Source organism: Dermochelys coriacea, chromosome 8 (genome assembly GCF_009764565.3).
Source record: "Dermochelys coriacea isolate rDerCor1 chromosome 8, rDerCor1.pri.v4, whole genome shotgun sequence".
Lineage (NCBI taxonomy): Eukaryota > Metazoa > Chordata > Testudines > Dermochelyidae > Dermochelys > Dermochelys coriacea.
In genome coordinates this window covers 56,052,310-56,077,161 of record NC_050075.1, presented here as the reverse complement: position 1 = coordinate 56,077,161, position 24,852 = coordinate 56,052,310, and the positions used below count along the sequence as shown (strand labels likewise).

At 41.7% G+C, this 24,852-nt stretch overlaps 2 protein-coding genes across 6 annotated transcripts in view; one reads left to right on the top strand and one right to left on the bottom strand.

Moving 5' to 3' along the window:
- Positions 1–4,263, top strand: part of TRMT1L (tRNA methyltransferase 1 like) — a 50,129-nt gene extending 45,866 nt beyond the window's left edge. For 3 of the 4 annotated variants that reach the window (XM_038414941.2, XM_038414938.2, XM_043490651.1), the window contains exons 13-16: positions 180–346; positions 1,137–1,196; positions 2,761–2,887; positions 2,987–4,263. In XM_038414941.2, the coding sequence (XP_038270869.1) occupies positions 180–346; positions 1,137–1,196; positions 2,761–2,887; positions 2,987–3,311 (679 nt within the window). In that variant the 3' untranslated portion in view covers positions 3,312–4,263. The remainder of the gene's footprint in view (positions 1–179; positions 347–1,136; positions 1,197–2,760; positions 2,888–2,986) is intronic. The other variant, XM_043490652.1, reaches the window with a different exon arrangement.
- A 5,062-nt stretch (positions 4,264–9,325) lies between these two features.
- RNF2 (ring finger protein 2) overlaps positions 9,326–24,852 on the bottom strand; it is a 30,338-nt gene continuing 14,811 nt past the window's right edge. For both annotated transcript variants that reach the window (XM_038414946.2, XM_038414947.2), the window contains 6 exons: positions 24,737–24,825; positions 24,243–24,403; positions 22,444–22,659; positions 14,519–14,791; positions 13,245–13,416; positions 9,326–11,770 (listed from right to left, as the gene is read on the bottom strand). In XM_038414946.2, coding sequence (XP_038270874.1) covers positions 11,669–11,770; positions 13,245–13,416; positions 14,519–14,791; positions 22,444–22,659; positions 24,243–24,403; positions 24,737–24,823 — 1,011 coding nt within the window. In that variant the 5' untranslated portion in view covers positions 24,824–24,825 and the 3' untranslated portion in view covers positions 9,326–11,668. The remainder of the gene's footprint in view (positions 11,771–13,244; positions 13,417–14,518; positions 14,792–22,443; positions 22,660–24,242; positions 24,404–24,736; positions 24,826–24,852) is intronic.

Sequence of the window (24,852 nt, the reverse complement as noted above, 5' to 3'; positions counted from 1 at the left end):
ACAAAAAATAATTTTAATTGTATCACAAACTATGTACCCTGTTAATAAAAGTAAAGTTCAGCAGCTACTCAGTTTGTGGAAACCACTTCTAAAGGAGCAAAGGCCTTTTGCTGTAAATCAAAATACTTTGTCATACACCAGTCTCCTTATTTTCACTGGCATTCTATTGCACCGTCCAGGTCAGGGTCCCTCTTTAACACTGGATTCCTCAGAAGAATGCTGTTTGAAGCTGTTCAGCACGGATTGGATGAGATTCAGCCACTTGTAAAGACATTAATCTGTGAAGCAGAATGTACAACTCTAAAACAGTTTTCAATCCATGGTCCTGCCAGTCAGAACAAACAAGGTGAGATAAAATGGCAAATTGCTTACAAAAACTCGTGGGATTTTTAAATGTCTAAAACCAATTGAAAATTTCTTGAGCAAAAGTAACTATAGTGGTGCATGTTAAAAGAAGATTAGGAACATGTTCCCTATCACAAAGCATGGGACAATAGTCTTGCCATATTATGGGGCTTTTGTCATACTCTTTAAACCCCTGCTGTTAAGGCCTGCTCAACACAGGGTGCTAGACTTAAAGTAGGATTTTTCCATACTGGTTCAAGTAAACCAGTGCTGACACAAGGTGCCACGGTGACAGTCCTATAGTCCAATTTATTCACAAAACAGGCAGCAGTAGCAGAAGCTTCCCATATACTAGCCTTTGTACTGGAGTCCTGAGGGGCAAGTTCCTCCCCTCTGAGTGAGATGGGACTCTGCCCTTCATGCTCAGTCAATCCTGGACTTCTCTACAGACTGCCAATTGCGGCGGGTGATTGAGATGGCTGTCTATAGTGGGATACTATTCTAATAAGAACAGATTAGAGGCTACCACTTCACTTCAGATAAATCACCATATAGTAATTTTACTTGAATATTGTCCTATGCCAGATTCAGACTGATAACGTTTAGTGAAAGTTTCCATAACCCATTACCTATCCTTTTGCCTCTATCATTTTTACACCTTTTACTTTGTCTAGAAAGTTTGGGGTTTTCCCCTTTCAAATTTTTGTGGATCCCTTTATAAGGTAGCAAAATAAAATCTATTTAAAACGTTTTGTCACACTTCAGATTTAATTTTCACTTTTGTATTCTAGAAGAATGTGGTGTCTTTATTAAAACACCAGATACTGCAGCTGACTACTATGTGGTACAAGGTATGTAGTTCATCCATCATAACTACATGCACACCCCTTGTGGTTTATGCTAGCAGATAACCACAGTCAATGAAGGAGGGGTGGGGTGTTAAAGGTGGGGACAGAATGTTTTTTGTAACCTTGGCTTGTGATTGCCCCAACTTTTAATTTTTTTTTTTTTAAATGAACGTGCTCAGTGGTTCACCTCCAGTAAAGATTAATGAAACTTTAAAAATATTGTATCTTTACCCAAACTAGTATTTGCTGGGAAAGACAAAGAGCCATTATTGCATGAAGTACATTATGTACCCTTGCAAATCTAGTTTATCTGTGCAGCCCTTGGCTCCTATGGAAGTAAGTTACAGAAAAGTTTAAAATTATCTATTAAACTAGACTAGATTTCAGATCCCTTCAGCTTTTAAGGAATGAGAGTTTTCCCCCCCAGAAGTGGTGTAGTTGTAGCTTTAGTTCAATCAGTCTAAGCCAGGAATGCTACCTAAAGAAAAGCAATAGAGGCCTAAGGTGAGTTCCCCACAGGGGACTTAAATGTTAAGCATTGCATTGCAACGCTTATCATTTCAGTCCTCTACTGCTTAGTGAAATCCACAGCTTGGGGTTGGGCACCAGTGCTCCATATACAATGCAGCGGAGAGTTAGGGATTCACAAAATCCAGCTCACGGAGCTGTCTAAGATAGCCTTTACAAAATGCCAAGGAGGGGGCGAGTCCTGAGCCCTGCTCCTCAGAGGGACTTACGTGCCTAACTCGGGGCTGGAGGGTAGCACCTCCCTCCACTCAGGATTCACAGCCATGAACTCTCTCCTGAAGTTTGCAAGAAAGGGCTTATGCATCTTTCTTGTGCACAGAGTGGGTGGCATCATCACTACGTGCTACAATAGCTCTAGTCAAATGTATATAATTTAGTCCAATGCTAGGAGCACTCACCCACCATATTGGAGACCTAGTTTGATTGTCCCCTCTCACTGATGTCAAGAATAAACTTCAACTCTGGTCTCCCCCTCCAAGGATAGTACCCTAACCACTGGGCTTTCTGTTTCTCCTCTTGAAGCTGTTCCACTATATATAAATAAATATGTACTGGAGCATTCTGGAACATGGGTCTCCCGTGTACCTAGTGGATTACTCTGGTCCAATACATGTTAATTATATACAGTGGAACAGTTTCAACAGAAGAGAGATCTGCCGCAAAATACTCCCTAGCATGCTGGTTATGGTACTCTCCTGGGAGGCAGACCAGAGTTCAAATCTCTTCATCATATGGGGGGGAAATTCTCCCTCATCCAATCTGAGGGCTCCAGCTATTGGGTTAAAGGTTATAAGTTGGCACCACCATCTTTGGTGTTTTTTGTGGGGCCTGATCCAGTAGTTGGCTTCTGAGAGCATCTGTCAGATAAGCAGGGGAATACTTAGTTTGAGGATCCCACTGGACTTAGACACCCAGCTGCCTGGACTGAAGCAACTGTGTGCATACGCAGTAGCTGATTTTTTAGGTGGCTACAGAGTAAGGCAGAGGTTGAGGAACTACATTTTGAATCTTGCTCCTAATGAGCATTTCTGTGTTTTAGGTAAAAGGAAAAGTAATGAAATGAGTAGAAACATAGCAAAAAGACAGAAGTCCGAAAGCAATGCTGAGCATCCTGCATTTTACTATAATATCCACAGACATAGTATCAAAGGAATGAACATGCCAAAGTAAGGATCAAGTTCCAGTTTCTGATTTCCAACCAAATCAGTGCATAATCTGTGTTGAAACCAACTACCCAGTAATAACTTTCTCTCTAATTTTTTCAGGTTAAACAAGTTCTTACAGTATCTGTCCCAAGCTGGGTATAGAGTAAGCCGAACCCATTTTGATCCCATGGGAGTTCGCACAAATGCACCCTTGGCACAGTTTAAATCTATCCTTGTGAAGTACAGCACACCCACGTACACTGGGGGGCAGGCAGAAGGCCCTGTCCAGTCCACTGAAGATGCCCAGGCAGGAGACAATTTCCAAGCTGCTGTAGATGACAAGTCAGGAGACACAGAGTTCACAGAAGATAGTAAATCAGGAGGCACGCTTATGTTCACAAAAGACAGCTATCATGATAACTTTATTGCTGCTGAATGCAAATAATGTGTTAATTTGAGATTTGCAACTAAGCCCTACTCCCGTAAACCAATCTACAGAACTGGTTTTGAAAGCTTGTGTTGCCAGTTATCTTAATGGGGGTGAGACATTTTAGAATTACATAGAAGAACTTGTAATTGATCACAATACATATGGTCAAGTTACAATTAGAGTGGAGAAAAACTGTAGAGGGTATTGACTTTTATGCTCGTCTTTCTTTTAAACACTGGCATTTTGTGACTACCCCCAGCTATTCAAAAAGCCTTATTCAAACTCCTAGTGCAATTTCCAGTACAGTGGATAAGCGATGGGGCCAAAAGTCTTAAGCATTTCCGTAAGTGTCGCTAGAGCATAACCTAAGTATGAAATTGGCCATCATGCCTGGAGCTTGATTGGTTAGAGTTTAGCAATAGGTCAAGTCTGTAAGACACCAAAAATGTTGCACTATAAAAATGTATTAAATTTAAGCAAGCCAGAACATTTTAAATAGGTACAAGTATATCCTTAGGTAGCAAACTTAACTTTTACCTAAACGCAAAGATCTAGATGCAAGTGGATCAGGAATGAAATTAAACTTTTTGCTATTTGAATTTTTATATTTAGCTCTACATAGCTATATATTTTAAGTGCATTAGCTACTTTGAACAAAACAACAATTACCTGCTGGTAATAAAGGAGAAATCTGGCAAGCTATTGGGGAGAGAGGACTGAGTAGCAAAAGATTTAACTTATCCTGCATTTAAATAGTCACCAGTACTATTTGATGATTAAGTCAATACATCTGAACTCTAGTGAGTTAGCTGACCATTATCTAATTCAATTTAACCTACTTGTGAGATTCCTTTTACAAGTCAATGATTAAATTTGTACATAAACAGGTTATTTTCACTATTAGAACCATCTCTTGTGGTATAGGTTGAAAAAACACATTTAATAAATAGTAATTCCTTTTTAAAAAGTTTTATTTATATATAGAGAGAGAATTACTTCAGCCATAAAATCATACAGTTCATTTTTGTGGGGGTTTTTCCAACTGTTAGAATGAAGAGTTTGGTTCAAGACTTCTGTCGTTTGCTAGTTCTGATCTAAGAACAACTGTCTTATACTGCTTTTAAAACAGGATCTTCCATACAGCAAGGGTAATAATTTTAGATTTAGGCTTATTCAACACAGCATAGCTATGTATCGGCTAGGAGATGGAGGGGAAAAAAATCAGACCCCCTAAAAACTACTGTGTGTCAAAAGAAACTCCCCCCATGTAGATATAAGTATGCAGCCAGAAGAGAGTTTCTTAGCTAATGTCACGTCACTGGTGGCTTAGCTGTACCAGCAGAACTCCTCCTGTCATGTCAGTTTATGCTATATTTCCAGTAGGGGGTTCTGACAGCACAGCATTAGTATAGGTACACTTTCAGATATGGGTTTTCACAGCCGCTATGGCCCCCTCCTCTAACAGAACCACTCTATCACTTCCTTCTCAGCCATCCTGTGCCACTCAATTCTACAAGATATGTATCACAAATACCCTAGCACTTTCAGGCCTTGCCAAGCCGCAAGACTAGTCATGTAGCTCTTTGACTTAAAGAAAAATCTTCTTTCAGAAATCCACAAAATAAACGCAAGTGGTGTGAGGTTTGGCATAAAGTACATGAACTAGTCTAATAGGACTGGGAACACAGAGGGAGAGAATAATGCATGACTTACTGCTGCTAGAGAAAAAGCAATTTCAGTGTAGACACCAGAGAAATCTTCCACTAAAGTTCACACACACAAAAGCCACCATAAAAAAGATTCCATTAAAATTGACATGGGGTCTGTACAGCAAATGTAGAACCTGGAATTACTTAGCTCAATTTTTTTATTTTTTTTTTAAGTTGACAAGGTTTCAAAGTGAGTGTCCTTTTAACTAAATACTGGCCTTATTGGAGCTTTCCAACCTCATTCTTGTTTTTAATCTCTATTGCTGTGGAAGAGTCTCACACCAACAGAGCAACTTGACTATACAGTGAAACTGACCAACCAGGAAGTTGTCAAATGCAAAGCAAACAAACTGGCAAAATAAAAAAAGTTTCTAATCTTTCAGTTAAAGAAATCCAACAACACTGAACGGAAACCAATTTCAGGCAGAAATGATTTTAAAGTTGACTAACTGCAGAGATTAGGAGAACAGGTTGTATATACCTCTATCTTAACACTCAATATTTAAATATTGTTGCTGAGGCAAATCTGGCATGTAGTCAACTAGCTCCTTAATGCATAATCTTTAGTTTAACGTGCCACGGTTCAGCAAGTCTCAGATGTACAAATTAGCTTTCAGTTGTATGTATTCATGGAAAAGTAATACAGCAAAACACAAAATGTCCAGTAAGTTCTTAGAGTGTATTAGGGCAACTTTTTGTTTAAGAAGCTGGATTTTTGACTTGATTCTAACAGGGAGGAATTGGTTGCAAATCTGAAGATTGAAGGCAATGGGGTGAATGATCACAAAATGATAAACTTCATGTTTCTAAGGAAAAGAATGAGTGAGAACAGCAGAATATGGGCAATGGACTTCAAAAAAAGCATACTTCGACAATATTTCTCTGTTAGTATGGAACTCTTCCAAATTCAGAGAACTGGTAGGTAAGAAAATTTAAGGGGAAAAAAAGTTTTAGAAAGCTGGCAGTTTCTCACAGAGACAAGATTAAAGGCAAAACAGCAAATTATCCTTACGCTATAGGAAAAATATTAAGAAGCCAATATGGCTCCATCAGAATCAGAAAATCAAAAAGGAATCCTACAAAAAGTGGAAACATGAATGGAAAATGAATACAAAAGACCTGTACAAACATGTAGGATAAAATGAGTTACACCTAGCAAAAAACATAAGAGGCAATAAAAAGAGGCTTTATACATACATGAGTAAGAGAAAGACCAAGGAAAGCGTGGGTCCTCTACTTAAGGATGGAAAACTAATAACAGCATCAAGAAGGCTGAGGTGTTTAACATATATTTTGCCCCAGTCTTTACTAAAAAGGTAATTTGTGATCCAATACTTAGCACAATATTAACATAGGGGAAGAAACCCAAGCCAAACTAGGGAAAGAACAGGTTAAAGAATAAGGTCATGTCTACACTAGTGAGCTTAAAGCACAGCTGTACCAGTCTTACAGAGGCATAGCTAAGCAACACCCATGAGCCATCTAAATTTTGCTGATGGAAGTGATAGTGTAGACTTGGTTTAAGTTAAAATGTATTCAGGTTTGCAGGACCTGATGAAATTCACACTGGAGCACTTGAAGTAGCTGAAGCTATCACAGAACCATTAGCAATTATCTTTGAAAACTTATGGAGGATAGGTGTGGTCCCAGAGGGCTAGAGAAGGAGAAAGAAGGGAACAAAGAGGATGTGGGAAACCATAGACCAGTCAGTCAATCTAATGGTGATACCTGGAACGAATTATTAATCAATTTGTAAGTTCCTAGAGAATAACAGGGTTCTAAATATATGCCAATATTGGATTTGTCAAGAGCAAATCATGCAAAACTAATTTATTTCTTTGATAAGGTTACTGATCTAGTGGATGGGGGAAACCTGTAGACAGGATATCTTGATTTTAGTAAGGCTTTTGACACAGTCCCACATGACATTCTCTTAAGCCAACTAGGGAAATGTTGTCTACATGAAATTAGTGTAAGGTGAGTTGTAGCGAGGAGGTGCAGCCTCCCACCCTTCAGAAGGGGAGAGTCCTGAGATCATCCCCTGCTGGGCAGAACCAGACCACCTGTAGCCACCTCACCTGAAGCAGAGGGGTGGGACAGGAAGCTGGACTATAAAAGGCCAGCCTCCTAGCTCAGTAGGGGGAGAGCTGCCAGAAGAGCAAAACATCTCTTCCTTGCTGCTGGGGCCCAGAGCTGAAGGAGATGGCTGCCCGACCACAGGAGTTATCTGAATTACTGGAGACCAGCAACACCAACAAACTGCCGGGGCTGCCATTGGCAGTTTACCCCGGAGAGACTGAGGACAACCCCAGAACCCAGGTGTCCCAAACTGGGGAGGGTAGAAAGGAGTACAGGAGCATTGAATAGGGTTCAGCTGTGGAATTATTGTGAACTGGCAGATCCCCACTGACCTAGTGGCAAACTACCCTGCCATTAAGAGGGCCCTGGGCTAGAACACAGTGGAATGGGAGGGCTTGTATCTCCCTAGTCCGGGTACCCCATCTGTTAAAGGTAGCCACCTCCCCACTAGAAGCCAGGAGGCCTGAATTTGTCTGGCACCTGCCAGAGCTAGGGCACCACGCTCATGTGCTGTCGCTCCCAGATGAGAACTAATTCCCCACCCTGAACCGCTGGCCTGTATTGCACAGACTCAGCCTGAGCTATAAATTGCTAATTGGGCAGGAGAGACTAATTAAGGCCTGGGCTGATTGTTGGCCAGGTCTGCTAAGTGCCCTGACTGAGGGACTGGGCAGAGGGACTAACTGCTACTTGGATTAATCACCAGGTGGACTCACTAGCTGGGAGCTGTATCTCTCTTGAGAAAAGCAAGGTGGCACAGCCTCCCACCCTGTCAGAAGGGGGGAGATGCATGCCCCTTTTTACATGGGTGCACAACTAGCTGAAAGATTGTACGCACAGAGTAGTTGCCAGTAGTTTGCTGTCATACGCGGGAGGACATATCTAATGGGGTCCTAAAGGGTCTGCCCTGAGTCTGGTCTCATTCAGTATTTTCATTAATAACTTGGATAAAGAAGGGGAGAGTATGCTTATAGAATCTGCAGAGGACACCAAGTTGCAAGGGATTGCTAGCACGTTGTAGGGCAGGATTAGAATTCAAAATGACCTTGTTAAATTGGAGAATTGGTCAGAAATCAACAAGATCAAATTCAATACACTTTAGAAGGAAAAATCAAGTACACAAATACAAAATGGAGAATAACCAAATAGTTATAGCAGCAGTACTGCAGAAAAGAATCTGGACCATCCCCGATGTGGTCCCAGCACAGATACCTACCAAAAAAAAAAAAATCAAACTTTTATTGTTCATATAGATAATTTAAAAACAAATACCTAAACATGGAATGTATGTTGGAGGACAGCTGAAAGCTCAAAGCATCTGCAAACCATTATATCCCACAAGTTGTGACACCTTTCTTCTCATCAAAATAGCCCTAGACATTTCTTGACCCTAAACAGTGGGAGGAAAGAGAAATCCTAATTACGTTTTTCTAAAGTGGATAAGGAGAGGGAGATATTTTATATTCAGTATAATCATGGCTTGATGTTTGATCCAGCACTAAGTTGTGTTATAACAAAGGGCTGAGGTTTAGAGTGCAAAATATAGTTTCATCTTAGACTTCATCAAATACCACTTTTCTGGTAAGTGGATAACACTACTTATCTTACCGTACATTTATCCTCAACTATAGTTGCAGTTGTAAAACTTAGCAAAACTTGACACTGCATATTTTTATAGTTCAACCCCAATGCTACGATCCTACTCCACATATTCCAAGTCTTCAGTCTCCATTTATGTTGGGAAGGTCATTAGCACACATGTAAATCACCATGCCTAAAAACTGATTTTGCTGGGGTTCTCACATAGGGCACACCAAACCAAATGTCTTCTTTTTATATCACTGTTTGAATGATAATTATTTTGTGTCCCACCCAACAGAGCAACTTGTTATACATGCCATGGCAGCCATTGAAAAAGTTTGACATTAGATAGTGTTATCACACATGTACATCCCATTCTAAGGTCCTGATCCAAAACCCACTGAAGTAAATGGGAATTTTTCATCTGATTTCAATGGGCTTCAAATGAGGCCTTACAAGTTTGCGGGGGAAACTGAGGCAACAGATTCCACTGTGTGGTGTTGGCACGTGTATCCCGAAAGCAGATGCATCTCCCAGCCCTCTGTCTAGAAAACTGCACATACAATAGTGGTGGTAGACAGTGCTAGATTGTACTGGTGGATTTATAATGCAAATGGTTTCTTTTGTAGACTGTAACAGGAAGTGATTGAATTTACAGTATTGTGTTCACAGCATTTTTGCTTTATTGTGACAAATGTGAGATGTTAGGTAGGACTTGAATTTCAGATATTATAACTGTTCAATTTACCATACCTAACAAGCACAAGGTACCAAAAATGAAGATCTAGCTAAACAGGAAGGCAATATGAAAGTTGTTTTGAAAAGTAAAATTGTTTATAGCACTAAAAAGTCACAGTGCATCAATGGTATAATCAAACATCTACATAATATATATTTTTAAAGAACATAAATATTCAGTAAATTCACTATGACATGAAAATAAGTTTCACATTCTTCCACACTTTTTTAAACTGTGGACAAAAAGACGACGACATTCTCTAGACAGACACAGCTCAGCTTCACAAATACTCCTTTGCTCCTTAAACATTCTTAGATATCACACACAGAATTTGTCATTCTGCTGCAGCTAACCTAGAAGTTTCTCTGTAAAATCTAAGTATCACAAAAACAGGATTATATTTAGTGGACATGCACTAGTAATCTATACAATTGAACATTACACCAAGTAATACTGAATAAAACAACATTTGAAAATAAACCCTCACCCTCCAATATACTTGGTGACTGGAAATGTCAGTTTCATGGCACAGATTACAAAAAGAGTAGTAAAAACATTTTAGATAACAAAAAGAAATATTAAAAGTTATTCAAGAAGCCTATGAATTTTTCATATAGAGATGAAACAGACCCAAAACAGCTGTCAAAATGGACATATATTTACAAATGTTAGACTTGAATGACAAGGAGTAATGGAAGGCTTGTTCCTTTCCAACAGAAACTAGGGATTTGAAAGTGTATAAATCCCATATACTTTAGAAACTCATCCATCTTAACTGTGAGCAAGACAAGAAGGGAGAAGACAAAGTGTAATATTCCTCACCTGCTTTAAGGGTCTTTTCGCTTTCAGCTTCTAAACTACAGAGACAGGAAGGCTGTACTGATAAAACCTTAGAGCAAAGAGAACATCACTGTGCTATTTCCCTAACATTGCGCATTCTCTTTAGCTGCAGCAAAGCATCGCCACTAGGTGAAGGCAGGGTTCACGCCAGGGAAAAAAAAAAAAACACCACACCTGTTTAACATGCAGATGAATGGTAAATGCAAAATGTCACACAGCAGTCAACTGTCAAGTTTTAAAAAAAATAAACCTACTTTAAGACACTAAATGGTAAACCTGTCAAGTACTAACACATTTTCTTCCAAAGTGCTAAGCCATATTTGTTAAAGCTTTGGCTAAAACAGAATACTTAGAACAGTTCGTAGTTGAAGCAGTTCTTTCCCTCAGTGATGAACTACAGTTATAGCTCACAACTGGTGTGGATAGAGTGCTATAAAATAAGATAGTCTCGCTACAATACAATGCCATCATGCTGGAATTTTAAAAGGAGATTTTTGTTGCAAAATTATATTTCCAAGGAAGAGAATCCTTTACAGCGAAGTCTGTGATATTTCCACAATAAAGTCTGCCATTACACTGGATATACCAGGACTTTAAAATTGTCTGAAGATTTTGTACAATAAATGTTATCTGCCAAGCACATGTGCACAGGATAATTCTGCAACAAGAGTCAAAGACCAGAAATTAGAGTGCACAGGGACTGCCCAAGGGGGGGGGAGAGGAAGTTTCCTTTTTTAATATAATTTTTTTCTAATACTGAAATTAATGAAATCCAGCAGGTAGCAAGATTTTTTTTTTAAAGTGTCAGAACTTTTCTCCTTAATCCTTCATCTTGGTCTACTGAAAACTTACCTGGACTATTACCAATAATCCAAGTCTTTTAAGGAATCCGATCACTACTGTAAATACCTTGGAGCCAAAATAGTATGCTGTTATCAGAATTGAATTCTTCAACATCTTTTATAGTGACAGTAGTTAGCAAATCATCACCATTACCATACCCCCACATCATCTGCTACTATTGACTATTACTATTGACTACTTAAGACCCTCAATATTTCACCTAAGGGCTGGTATAATTGTGTCAAGCATATTAGCAGACCAACAGCTTTTCCTGGACTAAGTTAAGACATTCCATGCCGGAACCTTTGCTTGATCTGATATCATAAACTGGGAATAAAAAAAGCATCTCTTTGATGATAACAATGGAATGCTCTAGAGAAGGTTATTCAGTCCCCCGGGGAAAAAAATTAAATTAAAAATAAAACCCAGAATACCGTCTAATTATAATAAGAAGTATGCTCTGTGAGTAGTCTAAAGACATCTCAAATACTGTCCATGAAGATGATGGTGGCGTCTCCTTAATATTAAAGAAATCATAGCTATAAAAGTTAGAGTCCTCTCTCCAAACCTTCTCGCAAAGCCTATTTATGTTCCTTTGTTGGTGCATAGTAGAGTTCCATGGGTTTGTTCACTTTCCAGTACTTCTCACTGACCAGCTCCAAGGAAAAGGAACCATTTAATACCTAAAGGAGGAGAAAAAACCAACAGTTCTGAAAATATATTTTCCGTCATCTTGCTATGAACTTCTGATGCTCCTGTCACTACTATCTGGTCACTGTGAAAACCCTGCAGTAGACTTAGAGAGGAACACTTACAGAACAGAAGTCTACTGTGGTTCCAGCTGCAGTTAATAGATATTTCCTGTAGTGCTTGTCATTAAATATGTTATCAGTGTTTCTGGTTGCTTATCTGCTCATAATCTAATGACTAGCACCTCAATTCTAATACTAGTCCTCCTCGCTAGTTCCTAGCAATACAGATTAGATCTTAACTATACTGATCACCACCCTTTCATTTATTATGCTTTTTTTTGGGGGGGGGGGGGAATATTTCTATCCCACCCCTACCCAGTAGCACCAACCAATGTGCTAGTTGCTTTCCAAACACAAGAAATCATGATCTCTTCTCATAAGAGCTTGCATGCTAACAAGAAAAACAAATAGACAAGAACAGGAGCAAGGAGAATCAACAAGCAGCAAGGTGATCAGAGGATGACTATATCATCACGATATATCCAAACTGTTACGGGAACAATGAGTTTTTGGTGTGTTGGATGTACAGTGGTGGGTTTTTGGGAGATGCAGACAAATGATGTGTGGAGGCTGGCATCACTGATGGATAGGGAAGCCTGCGTGATGTGCAGAGCAACACGGGTGGATAAGTAAGGAGGGAGAGAACTATGCAGGAACTTGAAAGCAAAGAAATAAGCTCGAAATTTCACTTTAAATTTATGCACCGAGACCTTAGGTCAAGTCTCAGCTTCCCTACCAATAGAAATTTAAAATAGCTAGTGATACTGAGTATTCATCTAGCTAATGACTGTATTGTCCAGTGTCAGATACCAGTGATTTTGACTGAATTTCTGTGGATTGTGTTCATTTAATATTTGCCTGTCTGAAATACTACTAGGTGTGAATTTGACTTTATATCAATAGATGTGCCTCCTACTCATAAAAAGGCCAGACTGAATTTGCCTAGGAAGTGCTACCACCCTTGGGCGATGAAGGACATTCTCAATAAGCAAGTCCTCAAATCAAAGTACCACTTTTTTCCTCCTAAATTTTTACATGTAAAATAAAGAGCCAGATCTTCAGCTTGCATAAAATTAGTAAAATCCCAGTGATGTCAACGGAGCCACACCATTTACCCTAGGTCAGGGGATTGTGTCTAGAGCATCCACACATTTACATGCCACTCCTTTTCTACTATCAATGCTTTTGCTGTATGTAATGACCACAGAACAGACTTTTACCTAAACCATCACAGCGAATAATGCTCGTGCTATGCTTTTAAAAATGGATTATGAATACAATCAATAGACCAATTTATAGAAGGAATCCAAACAGGATAACAAATCCACTGTGCCTTAAAGTTGTAGTATTATTGGGTCTAAACATTTCTAAATTAGACAGAATATCAACCAGATCAACTACTCACAGTGTACTGGCCATTGGCCGTAGCAATGTAAATTGTATACTGCTTCTCACTTGCTGTGTCAAGATTCATCTGGTTTGACTCTCCTTTGCTCCGAAGTTCCTCCAAAGCCAACCTCACAGCTAGGTACTTAGACAAGTGATCAACTGTGGCATTGCCCGAGGTCTTTATATACCTACAACAGTAGCAACAAAGACAACCAAACATATTTGAATCACTTGTGCAGAAAAAGGCACTAGATAAGCTGCATACGTAAAAGTAAACGAACTTGTATGTAAAGAGTACAGTGTGCCTCAGTGTTTTCACTCAAGATACAAAAGAAGCAATTTATGGAACAAGAAAAGTCCTCACACCTCTCTCAACCTCCTCTTCCACAGGCTCCCACTCTACTTGTGAATAGGAAATATTACTTCTTTGTCATCTGCCTGAATTAACTGATTGTGCGACATTAAAAAAAAAATATTCAGGACTGCTCAAATCGTCTGAACACAGATGTGTGACATCAACTCAGTGGACAAGAATTGGATACTTGGCATGCTGTGTGATCTCTTTCCTTGCTCTAGTTACTCTTCATTGACTCCTCATTCTCTGGAAATCTAAACCAAAAAGAGTGAGATTTTCAAAAGTGCCAAATGCCCTAGGATGTTGTACTTCTAGAACCCATGAGAAAGCTCTCGTGCTGAAGAGTAATAAGGAAGAAGGTTCCAGATATTTCAGGAAATTCTAGAAAAAAAAAAAAAAAACCTGCATACTGCAGATATCAGAACTTATGAGCATGGATCTGGACCGGATTACACAGACTTTAGGGTGAGATTCACTTTTAATGGGACTTGTGCTCCTGAGCCACTTTTGAAAAATTTCACTCTTCTTTCCCAATTTCCAAAGACAAAGGAATTCACATGTTGATCCATTCAGTTACACTTTAACACTTACATAAGGCCTATTTTTATATACATATTTTCAAAAGGCGTGAGGAGGGACTGGAATCTAAAATCATCTGTGGTTTTAAAATGCAGTCAACCAAGCATACCACACCAAGAATAGTGTTCTTAACTTTTAGGAACTTTTTCTACAATCAAAGGGTTAAAACAGACTGATACTATAAAATATGAACAAAAATAAATGGCTACCCTATTTAAGATGGAGAAAGTGCATTCAGTTCAACAGGGCAAGATGTAAGTAGAGAAGAAATGTCTACATTTGATTTCAAGAAGCCTCAAGAAACATCAGATTAAGTAGCACTAAGACAATTATTAAAAGATGTTGAAGATACTTACCTGGTCTGTGCACTGTCATCATTCTCCATGAGTGTAGGATGGGGCCTGAAGACTAATTCTATTTCACTAGCACCGTCCATTACTGGGTCTATTGCCACAGTCGTATTATTATTGTCCAATTCTAGCCCAGAATCATCTGATGTTTTGGTTCTTTTGTTACTAGGCCCTGCTTCCTGATTGCTGTGTGTTGAAGCATTGCTACAGTGTGAACTGTCACCATTATCCTCTGCTCCACTGCCATTCTCAATCTGTTGTTTCTTGCCTCGTTGTAGCCTGTTTAAAGATACATGTAAATAAAAGTGATCTCCATAGCAGCCAATCAGCATTCAGAATTAATCAAATTTCTTTAAATTTTCCCATGCTGGCTCACATAGTATCTCTCAAACAATTTTTTTTCAATTGTCTATGATCAATCACACGCAAAAGGTGGTATATTAACCATATTTCAAGGCACCAACATTTCATAATCATCAGTTATAAGTTTAAACAATAATGAATTTTTGTAACATTCTTTTCCATAGAGCAACTATGCTTAAATATTTTGTTCTGATACTGAAGCTATAAAAAGGATTTTCTTTTCTTTGCACACATATTATACACATGAATAACTTTGTTTTAAAAAGTATAAATTCTGAAACAGATTCTTATAGAAATATCCCATACAGTTTAATAGCTTATATTTTTCTAACATTTTGTTGTAGCAGAAGGCCTTTGGGAACACACGTCAATAATTATTTTCACACAAGACTGCAGGTTCTTTTCTCAACATTACTGTTTCCACGGGTACTCCTTTTCTTTTTGCGAATACAAACTAACACGGCTGCTACTCTGAAACCTGTTTCCTGGACACACTCACACTCAAATTGTTATATATCAGAATAGTGTATTTGCATCTTCCCATCCAAGACAGATTGGAAAACTGAGCAACCTGAAAAGGACACTCTGTACTATGTTTCCAAACATTACATATTTAATTGTATTGGATTTAACAATGAATTGGCAAAATATTAATGAGCTACAATTGATTTATGCCATCCTGTTCTTAATTCTTTTATCTAAATATGATCCCATATGTATGCCACCATATTAGTTACTTTGAGCACTGTGAAAGAGTAATAATATCTGTACCACCAGTGTGAGTTTCAAGCACATTTTATTCTGTAGTTTATTTATACAAATAGAATTTCTCAGCTTGCTGTAGCACTATATTTAAGTCTAAAAGAGAAACTATGTATGCTTTTCAGCCTTGCAAAATAAATTGTCATTAAAATGTCCCAGTCCAGATGCAAGATCTATTTGCCTGTTCATCCCCGTCCCCCATGACAATAGACAACCAAAATTAAAATCTCATTCGTAAGGATTTTTGCTTACCCAACAACATCAAGATCCCTTATCCCAGGTCAAGTATTCTAAAACATCTAGATGCAACTTAGGGGTGTTCTCTTCAAACACAAGGTTGCCCAGTTGGGGTGATTCTTTGTACAGGTTTATAATTTGAGAATTGAGATCATGTAAAAATACTCTGATGGCTATACTTTACTGATTTGCAACCTGGGTTCTTGCTGTGATATTTTTGTCCATCTTTTGCACACAATACAATCACTAGTTTGTGAAGCCTAATATTTGGCTGTCATGGAGAGTTTGGGAAGTGATACAGGAACTCAAATTGCTGGTCAAAAGGAGGAAATTTTACTTTTTCTAAGACCCTGATAAAAAGTATCTGGAAAAAATGCTTACCTACCTTTCGTAACTGTTGTTCTTAGAGATGTGTTGCTCATGTCCATTCTATTCTAGGTGCATGCCCACGTGCGCGGCAGGAGATCTTTGCCTCAGGTGATATCTGTAAGGTCGGCTGTAGCACCTCCAAGGGCCGCGCCAATGCATCGATATATTAGGCGCTGCCAACCCTATGCCCTCTCAATTCCTTCTTGCCAGCAACTCTGACAGAAGGGCAGGAGGGTGGGTAATGGAATGAGCATGAGCAACACATCTCAAAGAACAACAATTACAAAAGGTAGATAACTGTTTTTTCTTCTTCAAGTGCTTGCTCATGTCAATTCCATTATAGGTAACTCACAAGCAGTATCCCTGCTGGCAGGCTCGGAGTACACGGCTGTGTGGCTTGCAACACAGCTCTGCCAAAGCCAGCATTGTCTCGAGCTTGCTTGGTGAGCACGAGACATAAATGTGTGGACAGATGACCAGATAGCAGCCCTGCAGATATCCTGAATCAGCACCTGGGCCAGGAAGACTGCCAACGAAGCCTGCGCCCAAGTCGAGTGGACAGTCACAGACATCAGTGGAACCACCTTTGCTAGGTCATAGCCGTAATGGATGCAGGCTGTGATCCAGAATGAAATACTCTGCACAGACACTAGGCAACCTTTCATCCTGTCTGCCACCACAACAAACAACTGTGCTGACTTACGAAACAGCTTGGTCCTGTCTATGTAGAAGGCAAGCGCCCTCCTGATGTCCAGGGCATGCAATTTCTGCTCCTCTTCCAATTTATGAGGCTTCAGAAAGAAGATAGGTAACTATATGTCTTGACTAGTATGAAACTGTGAAACTACTTTTGGCAGGAACGTTGGATGCAGCTGCAGTTGAACCTCGTCCTTGCAGAACACCGTATAGGATTGCTCTGAAGTAAGCTCCCTGATCTCAGCGACCTATGGGTGGACATTATGGCAACCAGGAAATAAGCTTTCTAGAAGAAGAGGAGAAGGGGGCAGGAGCTAGAGGTTCGAAGGGAGGACCCATGAGCCTCAAAAGCACGAGATTTAGATCCCAGGGAGGGACAGGATCCCAGACATGTGGATAGAGGCGCTCCAGACCTTTCAAAAACTGAACCAACATGTCATGAGCAAAGACCAACCTGCCCTGGAGCGGAGAGTAGAAGGCTGAAATAGTGGCCAAGTGGACTTTGATCAATCACAGGGACAATGCCTGGAACTTGAGGTATAGAAGATAGTCAAGGATCGCCGGCAGCGAGGACTGCTCAGCCCGGATACCCTGGTCTGAGGCCTAGCACACAAACCTCTTCCATTTGGTCAGGTAGGTTGCTCTGGTGGAGGGCTTTCTACTACCTAACAAGACCTGTTGGACCCGGGCTGAGCATTCCCATTCCTCAGCATTTAGCCATGCAGAAGTCACTTTGTCAAGTGCAGCACCATTAAGTTCAGATGCAGAAGAATGCCATGGTTCTGGGACAGCTGGTCTGGCTAGAGAGGTAGTTGCAGTGGGGCAGCTACCAAAAGGTGCATCAGCATGCCGAACTAGTGCTGCCGAGGTGATGCAGGAGCTATCAGGATCACCTTCACCTTGTCCTGTTTGATCTTCATAAGGACCTTGTAGATTAGCGGCACCGGTGGAAAAGCGTACATCAGAGCCCCCAACCATGGGAACAGAAAGGCATCTGACAGGGAGCCCCTGTGACAAATCCCCAGAACAAGCAAAACACGTGACATTTCCTGTTCTGACAAGATGCAAACAGATCCACCTGGGCAGTCTCCCACCTCTGGAAGATCACACTGACCACCTCCGGGTGGAGCGACCACTCATGGCAAGACAAGAAGGTACCAGCTGAGGCAATCTGCTACCACGTTCTTGGCCCTGGGCAGATGTGGGGCCACCAAATGGAAGGCATGCCGCACACAGAAGCCCTACAGGCGGAAAGCTTCTTGGCAAAGGGCTGATGGCCTGGCTCTGCCCTACCTGTTGATATAATACATCACTGCGGTATTATCTGTCAGGACCTGCACCACCTTGCCCTTCTCGTGGGGCAGGCAGGCCAGGCAAACCGCTTTGAGCTCCCTGACATTTATGTGGAGGGACAGATCGTCCCACGACCAGTTGCCTTGCGTGCTGAGCTCGCCCAGGTGGGTTCCCTAACCCAGGTCTGAGGCATCAGAAACCAGGGTCGGGGATGGGGTCACGAAGGGAACTTCCTCCAACACCAACTTAGGACTCCACCACCAATCTGGGAACGATTGGATGTGAACCAGCACCCTGACCACCTGGTCTAGATCGTGTCTATTGGGGATATAGACCCATGCCAACCACACCTGCATTGGCCGGAGATGGATCCAGGCATGCTGGACCACAAACGTACATGTAGCCATAAGGCGCAACAACTATGGCAGATGTGAGCAGTGCTGAGTGGGTAGTTTTTCATATGGGAGATCAGGTCCAACATAGCCTGGAAATGCACCTCTGGAAGGAAGGCTCTGGCTCGTGTGGAGTCAAGAACCGCCCCAATGAACTCCATTCGTTGCACCAGCCTTAAGGTTAATTTCTTTTTCTTTACCAACAGGCCCAGGTTGCAGCAGGTGGAATGAACCAGATCAAGGCTCCGTTGCACCTGTTCCTGAGATCTGCCCTTGATGAGCAAATCAAGATATGAACCGCTTGGCACCTGAGGTTAGCAGCCACTGGTGCCATACACTTTGTAAAGACCCTCGAGGCAGATGAGAGGCCAAAGGGCAGCGCCATGAACTGGAAATGGTGCCTGCACACCACAAAATGGAGAATTGTCTGTGACCTTGGAAGATGCAGATATGGAAACAGGTGTTCCTCAGATCGAGGGCGGCATACCAGTCTCCCAGATCCAGGGAGGGGATGATGGAGGCCAGGGAGACCATGTGTAACTTCAATTTTTTGAGCGACTTATTTTGGACGTGCAGCGCCTCAACGGGTCTTAGACCCTCTTTTACTTTCAGAGTAGGAAATAACAGGAGTTAGAACCCTTTTCCCCTCATGTTCCAGGGGACCTCCTCCACTGCCCCCAGCTGCATGAGGTTCTCAACCTCTTGTATGAGAAGTTGTTTGTGAGACGGGTCCCTGAAGAGGGACAGGGAAGGTGAGGGGTGGCTGAGAATTGCAGGGTGTAGCCCCGAGATACAATGTCTAGCACCCAACGGGCCGAGGTGACCCGTGACCAGGCTGAACGGTAGGGTCAAAGACAGTTGAGGAAAGATCAAGGCGAATCCAGGGAGTTGACTGGGGCATCGCTCTTAAACGCACCCTCAAAACAAGCATTTCTCACCCTGAGAGGTTTCGATGGGCTGGATTGTGCAGGGAAGCGGGAGGATGAAGGGCGGCGATGGCCAAATCTTGTGTGTCTATCCCTTCTCCTTGTAGGCCCCTGTCGAGGCTGCCACGGCCTTAGCGGTGGCTTCCTCATCAACTGTGGCATATGAAGACCCAGATAGCGAAGGGTGGCCCAAGTGTACTTCAGTCCATGCAGCCTTGGGTCAGTCTGTTCTGCGAAGAGACCATTCCCATCAAAGGAAAGATCCTGGATCAAGACCTGCATCTCCTGGAACAGGCCAGTGGTCTGAAGCCAGGAGCTGCTCCTCATGACCACCACTGACGCGACCACATAGCTGCTGAATCACTCATGTCCCATGCTATTTGGATGGAGCATCTTGCATTTGTTGCACCCTCCTCCACCAGGGCCCCGAATTCATGGGCCAAGTCCTGGGGCAGTGAGTCCTTGAATTTACGGAGGGAGTTCCATAAGTTGAAAAAAGAAAGGGAGTACTTGTGGCACCTTAGAGACTAACAAATTTATTTGAGCATAAGCTTTCGTGAGCTACAGCTCACTCTGTAGCTCACGAAAGCTTATGCTCAAATAAATTTGTTAGTCTCTATGGTGCCACAAGTACTCCCTTTCTTTTTGCGAATACAGACTAACATGGCTGCTACTCTGAAACCTGCCATAAGTTGAAGTTATACTTCCCCAAGAGAGCCTGGTGGTTGGCACCCTGAACTGAAGGCTGGCCATCGAATAAATCTTTCTTCCAAAAAAGGTCCAGTGTCTTGGCCTCTTTATTCTTGAGGTTTGATTTGGTTTGTCCCTTATTTGTCCTTCTCATTGGCCACCGAGACGACCAGTGAGCCCGGAGGAGGATGGATATACAAATATTCAAACCCCTTGGCTGGGAGGAAATACTTTTTCTTGGCATTCTTGGAGGTGGGAGGGATGGAATAAGGAATTTGCTGAAGAATTTTGCTATTTTTAGGACCCCATCGTGTACTGGTAGCACAACACGGACAGGGGTAGAAGCCAAGAGCACACTGAACAGGGTGTCTGCCTGTTCAGCCATCTCCTCCACTTCCAAGCCTAAGTTCTTAGCCACCCTATGAAGTAGGGCATGATGTTCATTGAAATTGTCTGGCGAGCTGATAGGAGAGGGGCTCACCACCACCTCATCCGGGGATGAGGACAATGACTGAGTCCCGGGGGAGGCCATGAGGGATCATCCCCCATGGGGAAAGAGGGTTTCGAGGTAAGCGCTTACTCCTCTACTCCAGCCTCCAACTGTGCTTCACGCACTAAGCTTGGTGCTGCCAGTGCCGCTGGTTGTTGCTCTCAGATGGTGATCGAGGAATGGACTAAGTGAGGCATCGGCATCACAGGCATGCCCCACGTGCTTCAGTAGGGCCATTGTGCTGGCCACTGCCTTGCTGCCATGACGGCATCGCAGAGGTCAGTGCAGCCTCAGGTGTCCACTCGCACCAGTGCAGTCGTGGTGAAGGGCTGAATTCCATTTTTGAAACCAGAGGAAACACCTTCCCGTGATCACAGAGGGGCCGTTGAAGCTTGCGTCTCATGGCTAACCATTGCCACAGAAAACTGGTGCCTCAAGTAGAAGGATCAGTGCTGGGGCCGGGGGTATCAGTACCATGATAGAGACCACTCCCACCAAGGGGATCGGCGGCGAGGAGACAGCTGGTGGGAGGATGATTGGTGCTGGCAACACAGTGACTGGTGCCTTCCTCTAGATGACCTGCATTGAGAGGGCGGAGACCATGAGCATGGTGCTGACAATGCAGGATGTCCTGCAGAAGACAGAGACCTGGGGCATGGAGACAGAGAGCACCATCTCATCTCCGGAGACCGACCTCATTCACCCGCCCTCTGGCGGGTCTTTACAGCTGGCTTGCCCTCACTGGGAGCCTTTGCCATGACCTGCGACACTCATGGCGCTGGAGGCGCTGGTCGAGGCTTCTGCTCTCTAGGTGCCGGGAAGGCATAGGCACTGCCACCAGTTTGGGTCCCCTACCACCTCCTGGAATTGGTGGCAGGTCCCTGTGGGAGCTAGGGGGTCCCATCGGGGGATGTCTCCGTATGACTCCAGTGTGGGCTGTCAGCCCGAACTGGGTCCTTTGCCCTTCTTGCTTGGTGCCAGAGAGTCACTTCTTTGACCTCTTCTTAGACACTGTGCTGGAGGTGCACTGAGCACTAAGGCTGAGGTGCTCGGGGCAGAGTCTGGCCAGGAAGGTTTGGACACCAGGCAGAGAACAGCTTCCATGAGGAGGGCCCTCAAATGGATGTCTTGCTCTTTCTGAATTCTGGGACGAAAGTTCTTACAGATGTGACACTTCTTCACATGTGATTCTCCCACGCATTTGAAGCGGCTGCTATGCATAGGCCTGTTACAGTCAGAGCAGGGCTTATAACCTGGAGATCAGGGCATGCCCCGTCTGACACGAAGTCCCTGCTGGGACTCACTCTCTCTAACTACATTACTTAACAACTACCTATTAACTAACTACTGTAAACAAACTATTTACAAAGACTTATGGCTCGAAGACTGAAGTAGAAGGACCACAAGTCCTTGCGAGGCAAGGGAAAGGTGCTGCAACTAACCACTAAGGGCAGTAAGAACAAACTGAGAGGATGTAGGGCCAGTGGCACCTTATATATCCAAGCATGGGTGTGCACTCCAGAAGGCGCTACAGAAGTTGACCCTCCGGATACTGCTAAGGCAAAAATCTGACAGCTGCACACATGGGCATGCGCACACCTAGAACGGAATGTACATGAGCAAGCACTCAAAGAAGTTTTTATGGTTTAGTTTGCTTTGAATTTTAAGTTAATATTACAATAACACAAACAACCCACCTTCAGAGCCCCATACCTGTTCAATGCTTGAATCTTTAATCCCTCCTCAATGCTGTGGCTCAGAGCTTGCTGGTTATTGTGCTTACTGATCCTTGCTAGAACTCTCTCTTGATGAGCCTCATATTCATCACGACTTGGGTAAATTTTACTGATGAGGGCATCAAAATTCGGATCTGGTCTCAGTGATCTTTTAGAAACAAGCTTTTTACGACATGTGGGACACTCTTTGTTTCTAAACCAACAAAAAAAGAAAGGGGACAATGAATGTTCTTCATGGCCGTAATCCAGAGTTCCCTGTCATGATGCAGTTCATGCTTTCCCTATGACATTTACTGTACAGCCAATATCTCTTAGTATCGTCTAGGAATAGACCCCCCTGCCTAAGCCTTTGACAGTAGTTATTACACTCCCTCCCCTAAATGAGAGTTAGTTTTTATTCTTACTGACAAGTCTGCAGCGATCACAGCTTATATTTACATTTAAGGATTCAAGTGTCTTGTTTTTCTTTGCAAACAGGTTCTTTCCCTTAGCCTCTCAAATTGTGTCTTAATTAATAAAAATATCTTTTTTACAACTCAAGTTAGCATCCTAGTCAAGACAAGACAGTTCATAGCTTTCACCTGAGCTCGTAAATCAAAGTTTAAAAACTATGAAGAATCCTACTTTTTAGCTTGACCTGCTAAATCATGTGAAAATTACCAACTGTCTTTTCTTCACTAGGATTTTATTTCAACTTGGTTAATTCACATTAAGAACACTTCTTCCCCCTAATGAAAGCAAAAGCTCCATGGTGGCGACCATATTTATGTCAGACAGTGTTCATTCATTGACATTCTTACTACTCTAACTTCCAATTAAATTACAAAATGGAGACCAATATACCCTTTTCTATTACATGTTCCAGTTCATTCAATAATGAATGAAAATATCCCTTGACAAATTTTTTGTTTCCATTTCACGACACAGGAATCGTTTTGCTGGACAGGAGATTAGAACAATCTATTTAAACATACATAGTTTTTATTGTCCACGACAGGAGGGTTAATTTTTGCAGAGTAGTGCAGCACTGGCCAAATTTCCCCAAGACATCCATTTTCTTTAGCTCAGCAGTTTTAAACTTGTGGTCCATGGACCCATGGGAGTTGCGGACTATGTCTAAGATTTCCAATAGGATCCGGACCCCTATTCAAAAAATTTTAGGGGTCCACAAATGAAAAAAGGTAGAAAAACATGTATCTGACTTAATCACTGGCGTTCTGATTAAACTAAGGCACAAATAAAATAGTAAGGTGTGACATCTCAACACCGGTCATTCTGATCATCATACTGTCATTGTTACTCTCATAGGTTTGATATTTGTATCATTGGATTTGTTTTAAATACAAAACAAACATGTTCCACACATTAGGGAATCTTGTACTCTATACATTTACATATTCATTTGGTAAGATTCCACTGAGACAGTTTAGTTAATTCTTGTAGTACAATTTGTTATTACTAGACTTGGCTGGCTTAAGAAAGGAAGATTTTTTTCTGTTCCTTAAACAATGATTTCGTTTTTCTACATTGGTGTATATAAGGAAATGGGCATACTTCCTCCCAATATCTGGACTGCCACAAGAGAACAAACATTGGAGTACACACTTTAGGTACTGGATGCAATGTTCTTTGGTTCCTTGCAATCTAGTAATGGTGTGTTTGCATATCTCTGAACACATGGGGCTTCAAAGGGGCCTCATCATATCGTTTTGATTCTTGACCACCCTCCCCCTCCAATAAGGTAGGATTCTTAGGTATACATTATTTCTTACATACCCACTCCTGAGAGCTGTAATGATACAGTCAGCACAGAAACGATGCAAGCATTCCTTTGTTGTCATGGTGTTTTTCAACATATCCAAACAAATGGGACACATCAGTTCACTGTGCAGGCTTCTAGGTGACACCACTATTTCCAGGCCATCAGTTATTGCTTCCTAATCGTCAAATATTAAGTGAAATCATATTAATCGAGTTATGTACATAGAAATAATGTAATCTTTGTAAGAAAATTATTAGAGAGATACTACACTGTAGAAACACTTTAAAATAAAAGCAAACTATGGTACATCATTTTATATTTGTAACTGTTGGATTGTTTTGTTTTTCAATGTGTTACAATTTTAAATATGAAATTAGAGATTTTACCAAGCATCTTACAAAAAATACTTAAACAAAATTAAACTGTCCTATCATTTATGTAAGAAAGGTATTACACTCTGTTTTTATGGCAGTGCCTTGCATGAAATTAGCTTCTTAACCTGTATTACCTGAGGTGTTCTCTGTAATTCATACAAACTGAGCTCCCATGTTTTACTTAAAGGTTGAGTTCCATTGGTCTGCACAGCCTGAGACATGGCTAGGAAAAAAGAGAAGAGGAAAAAAA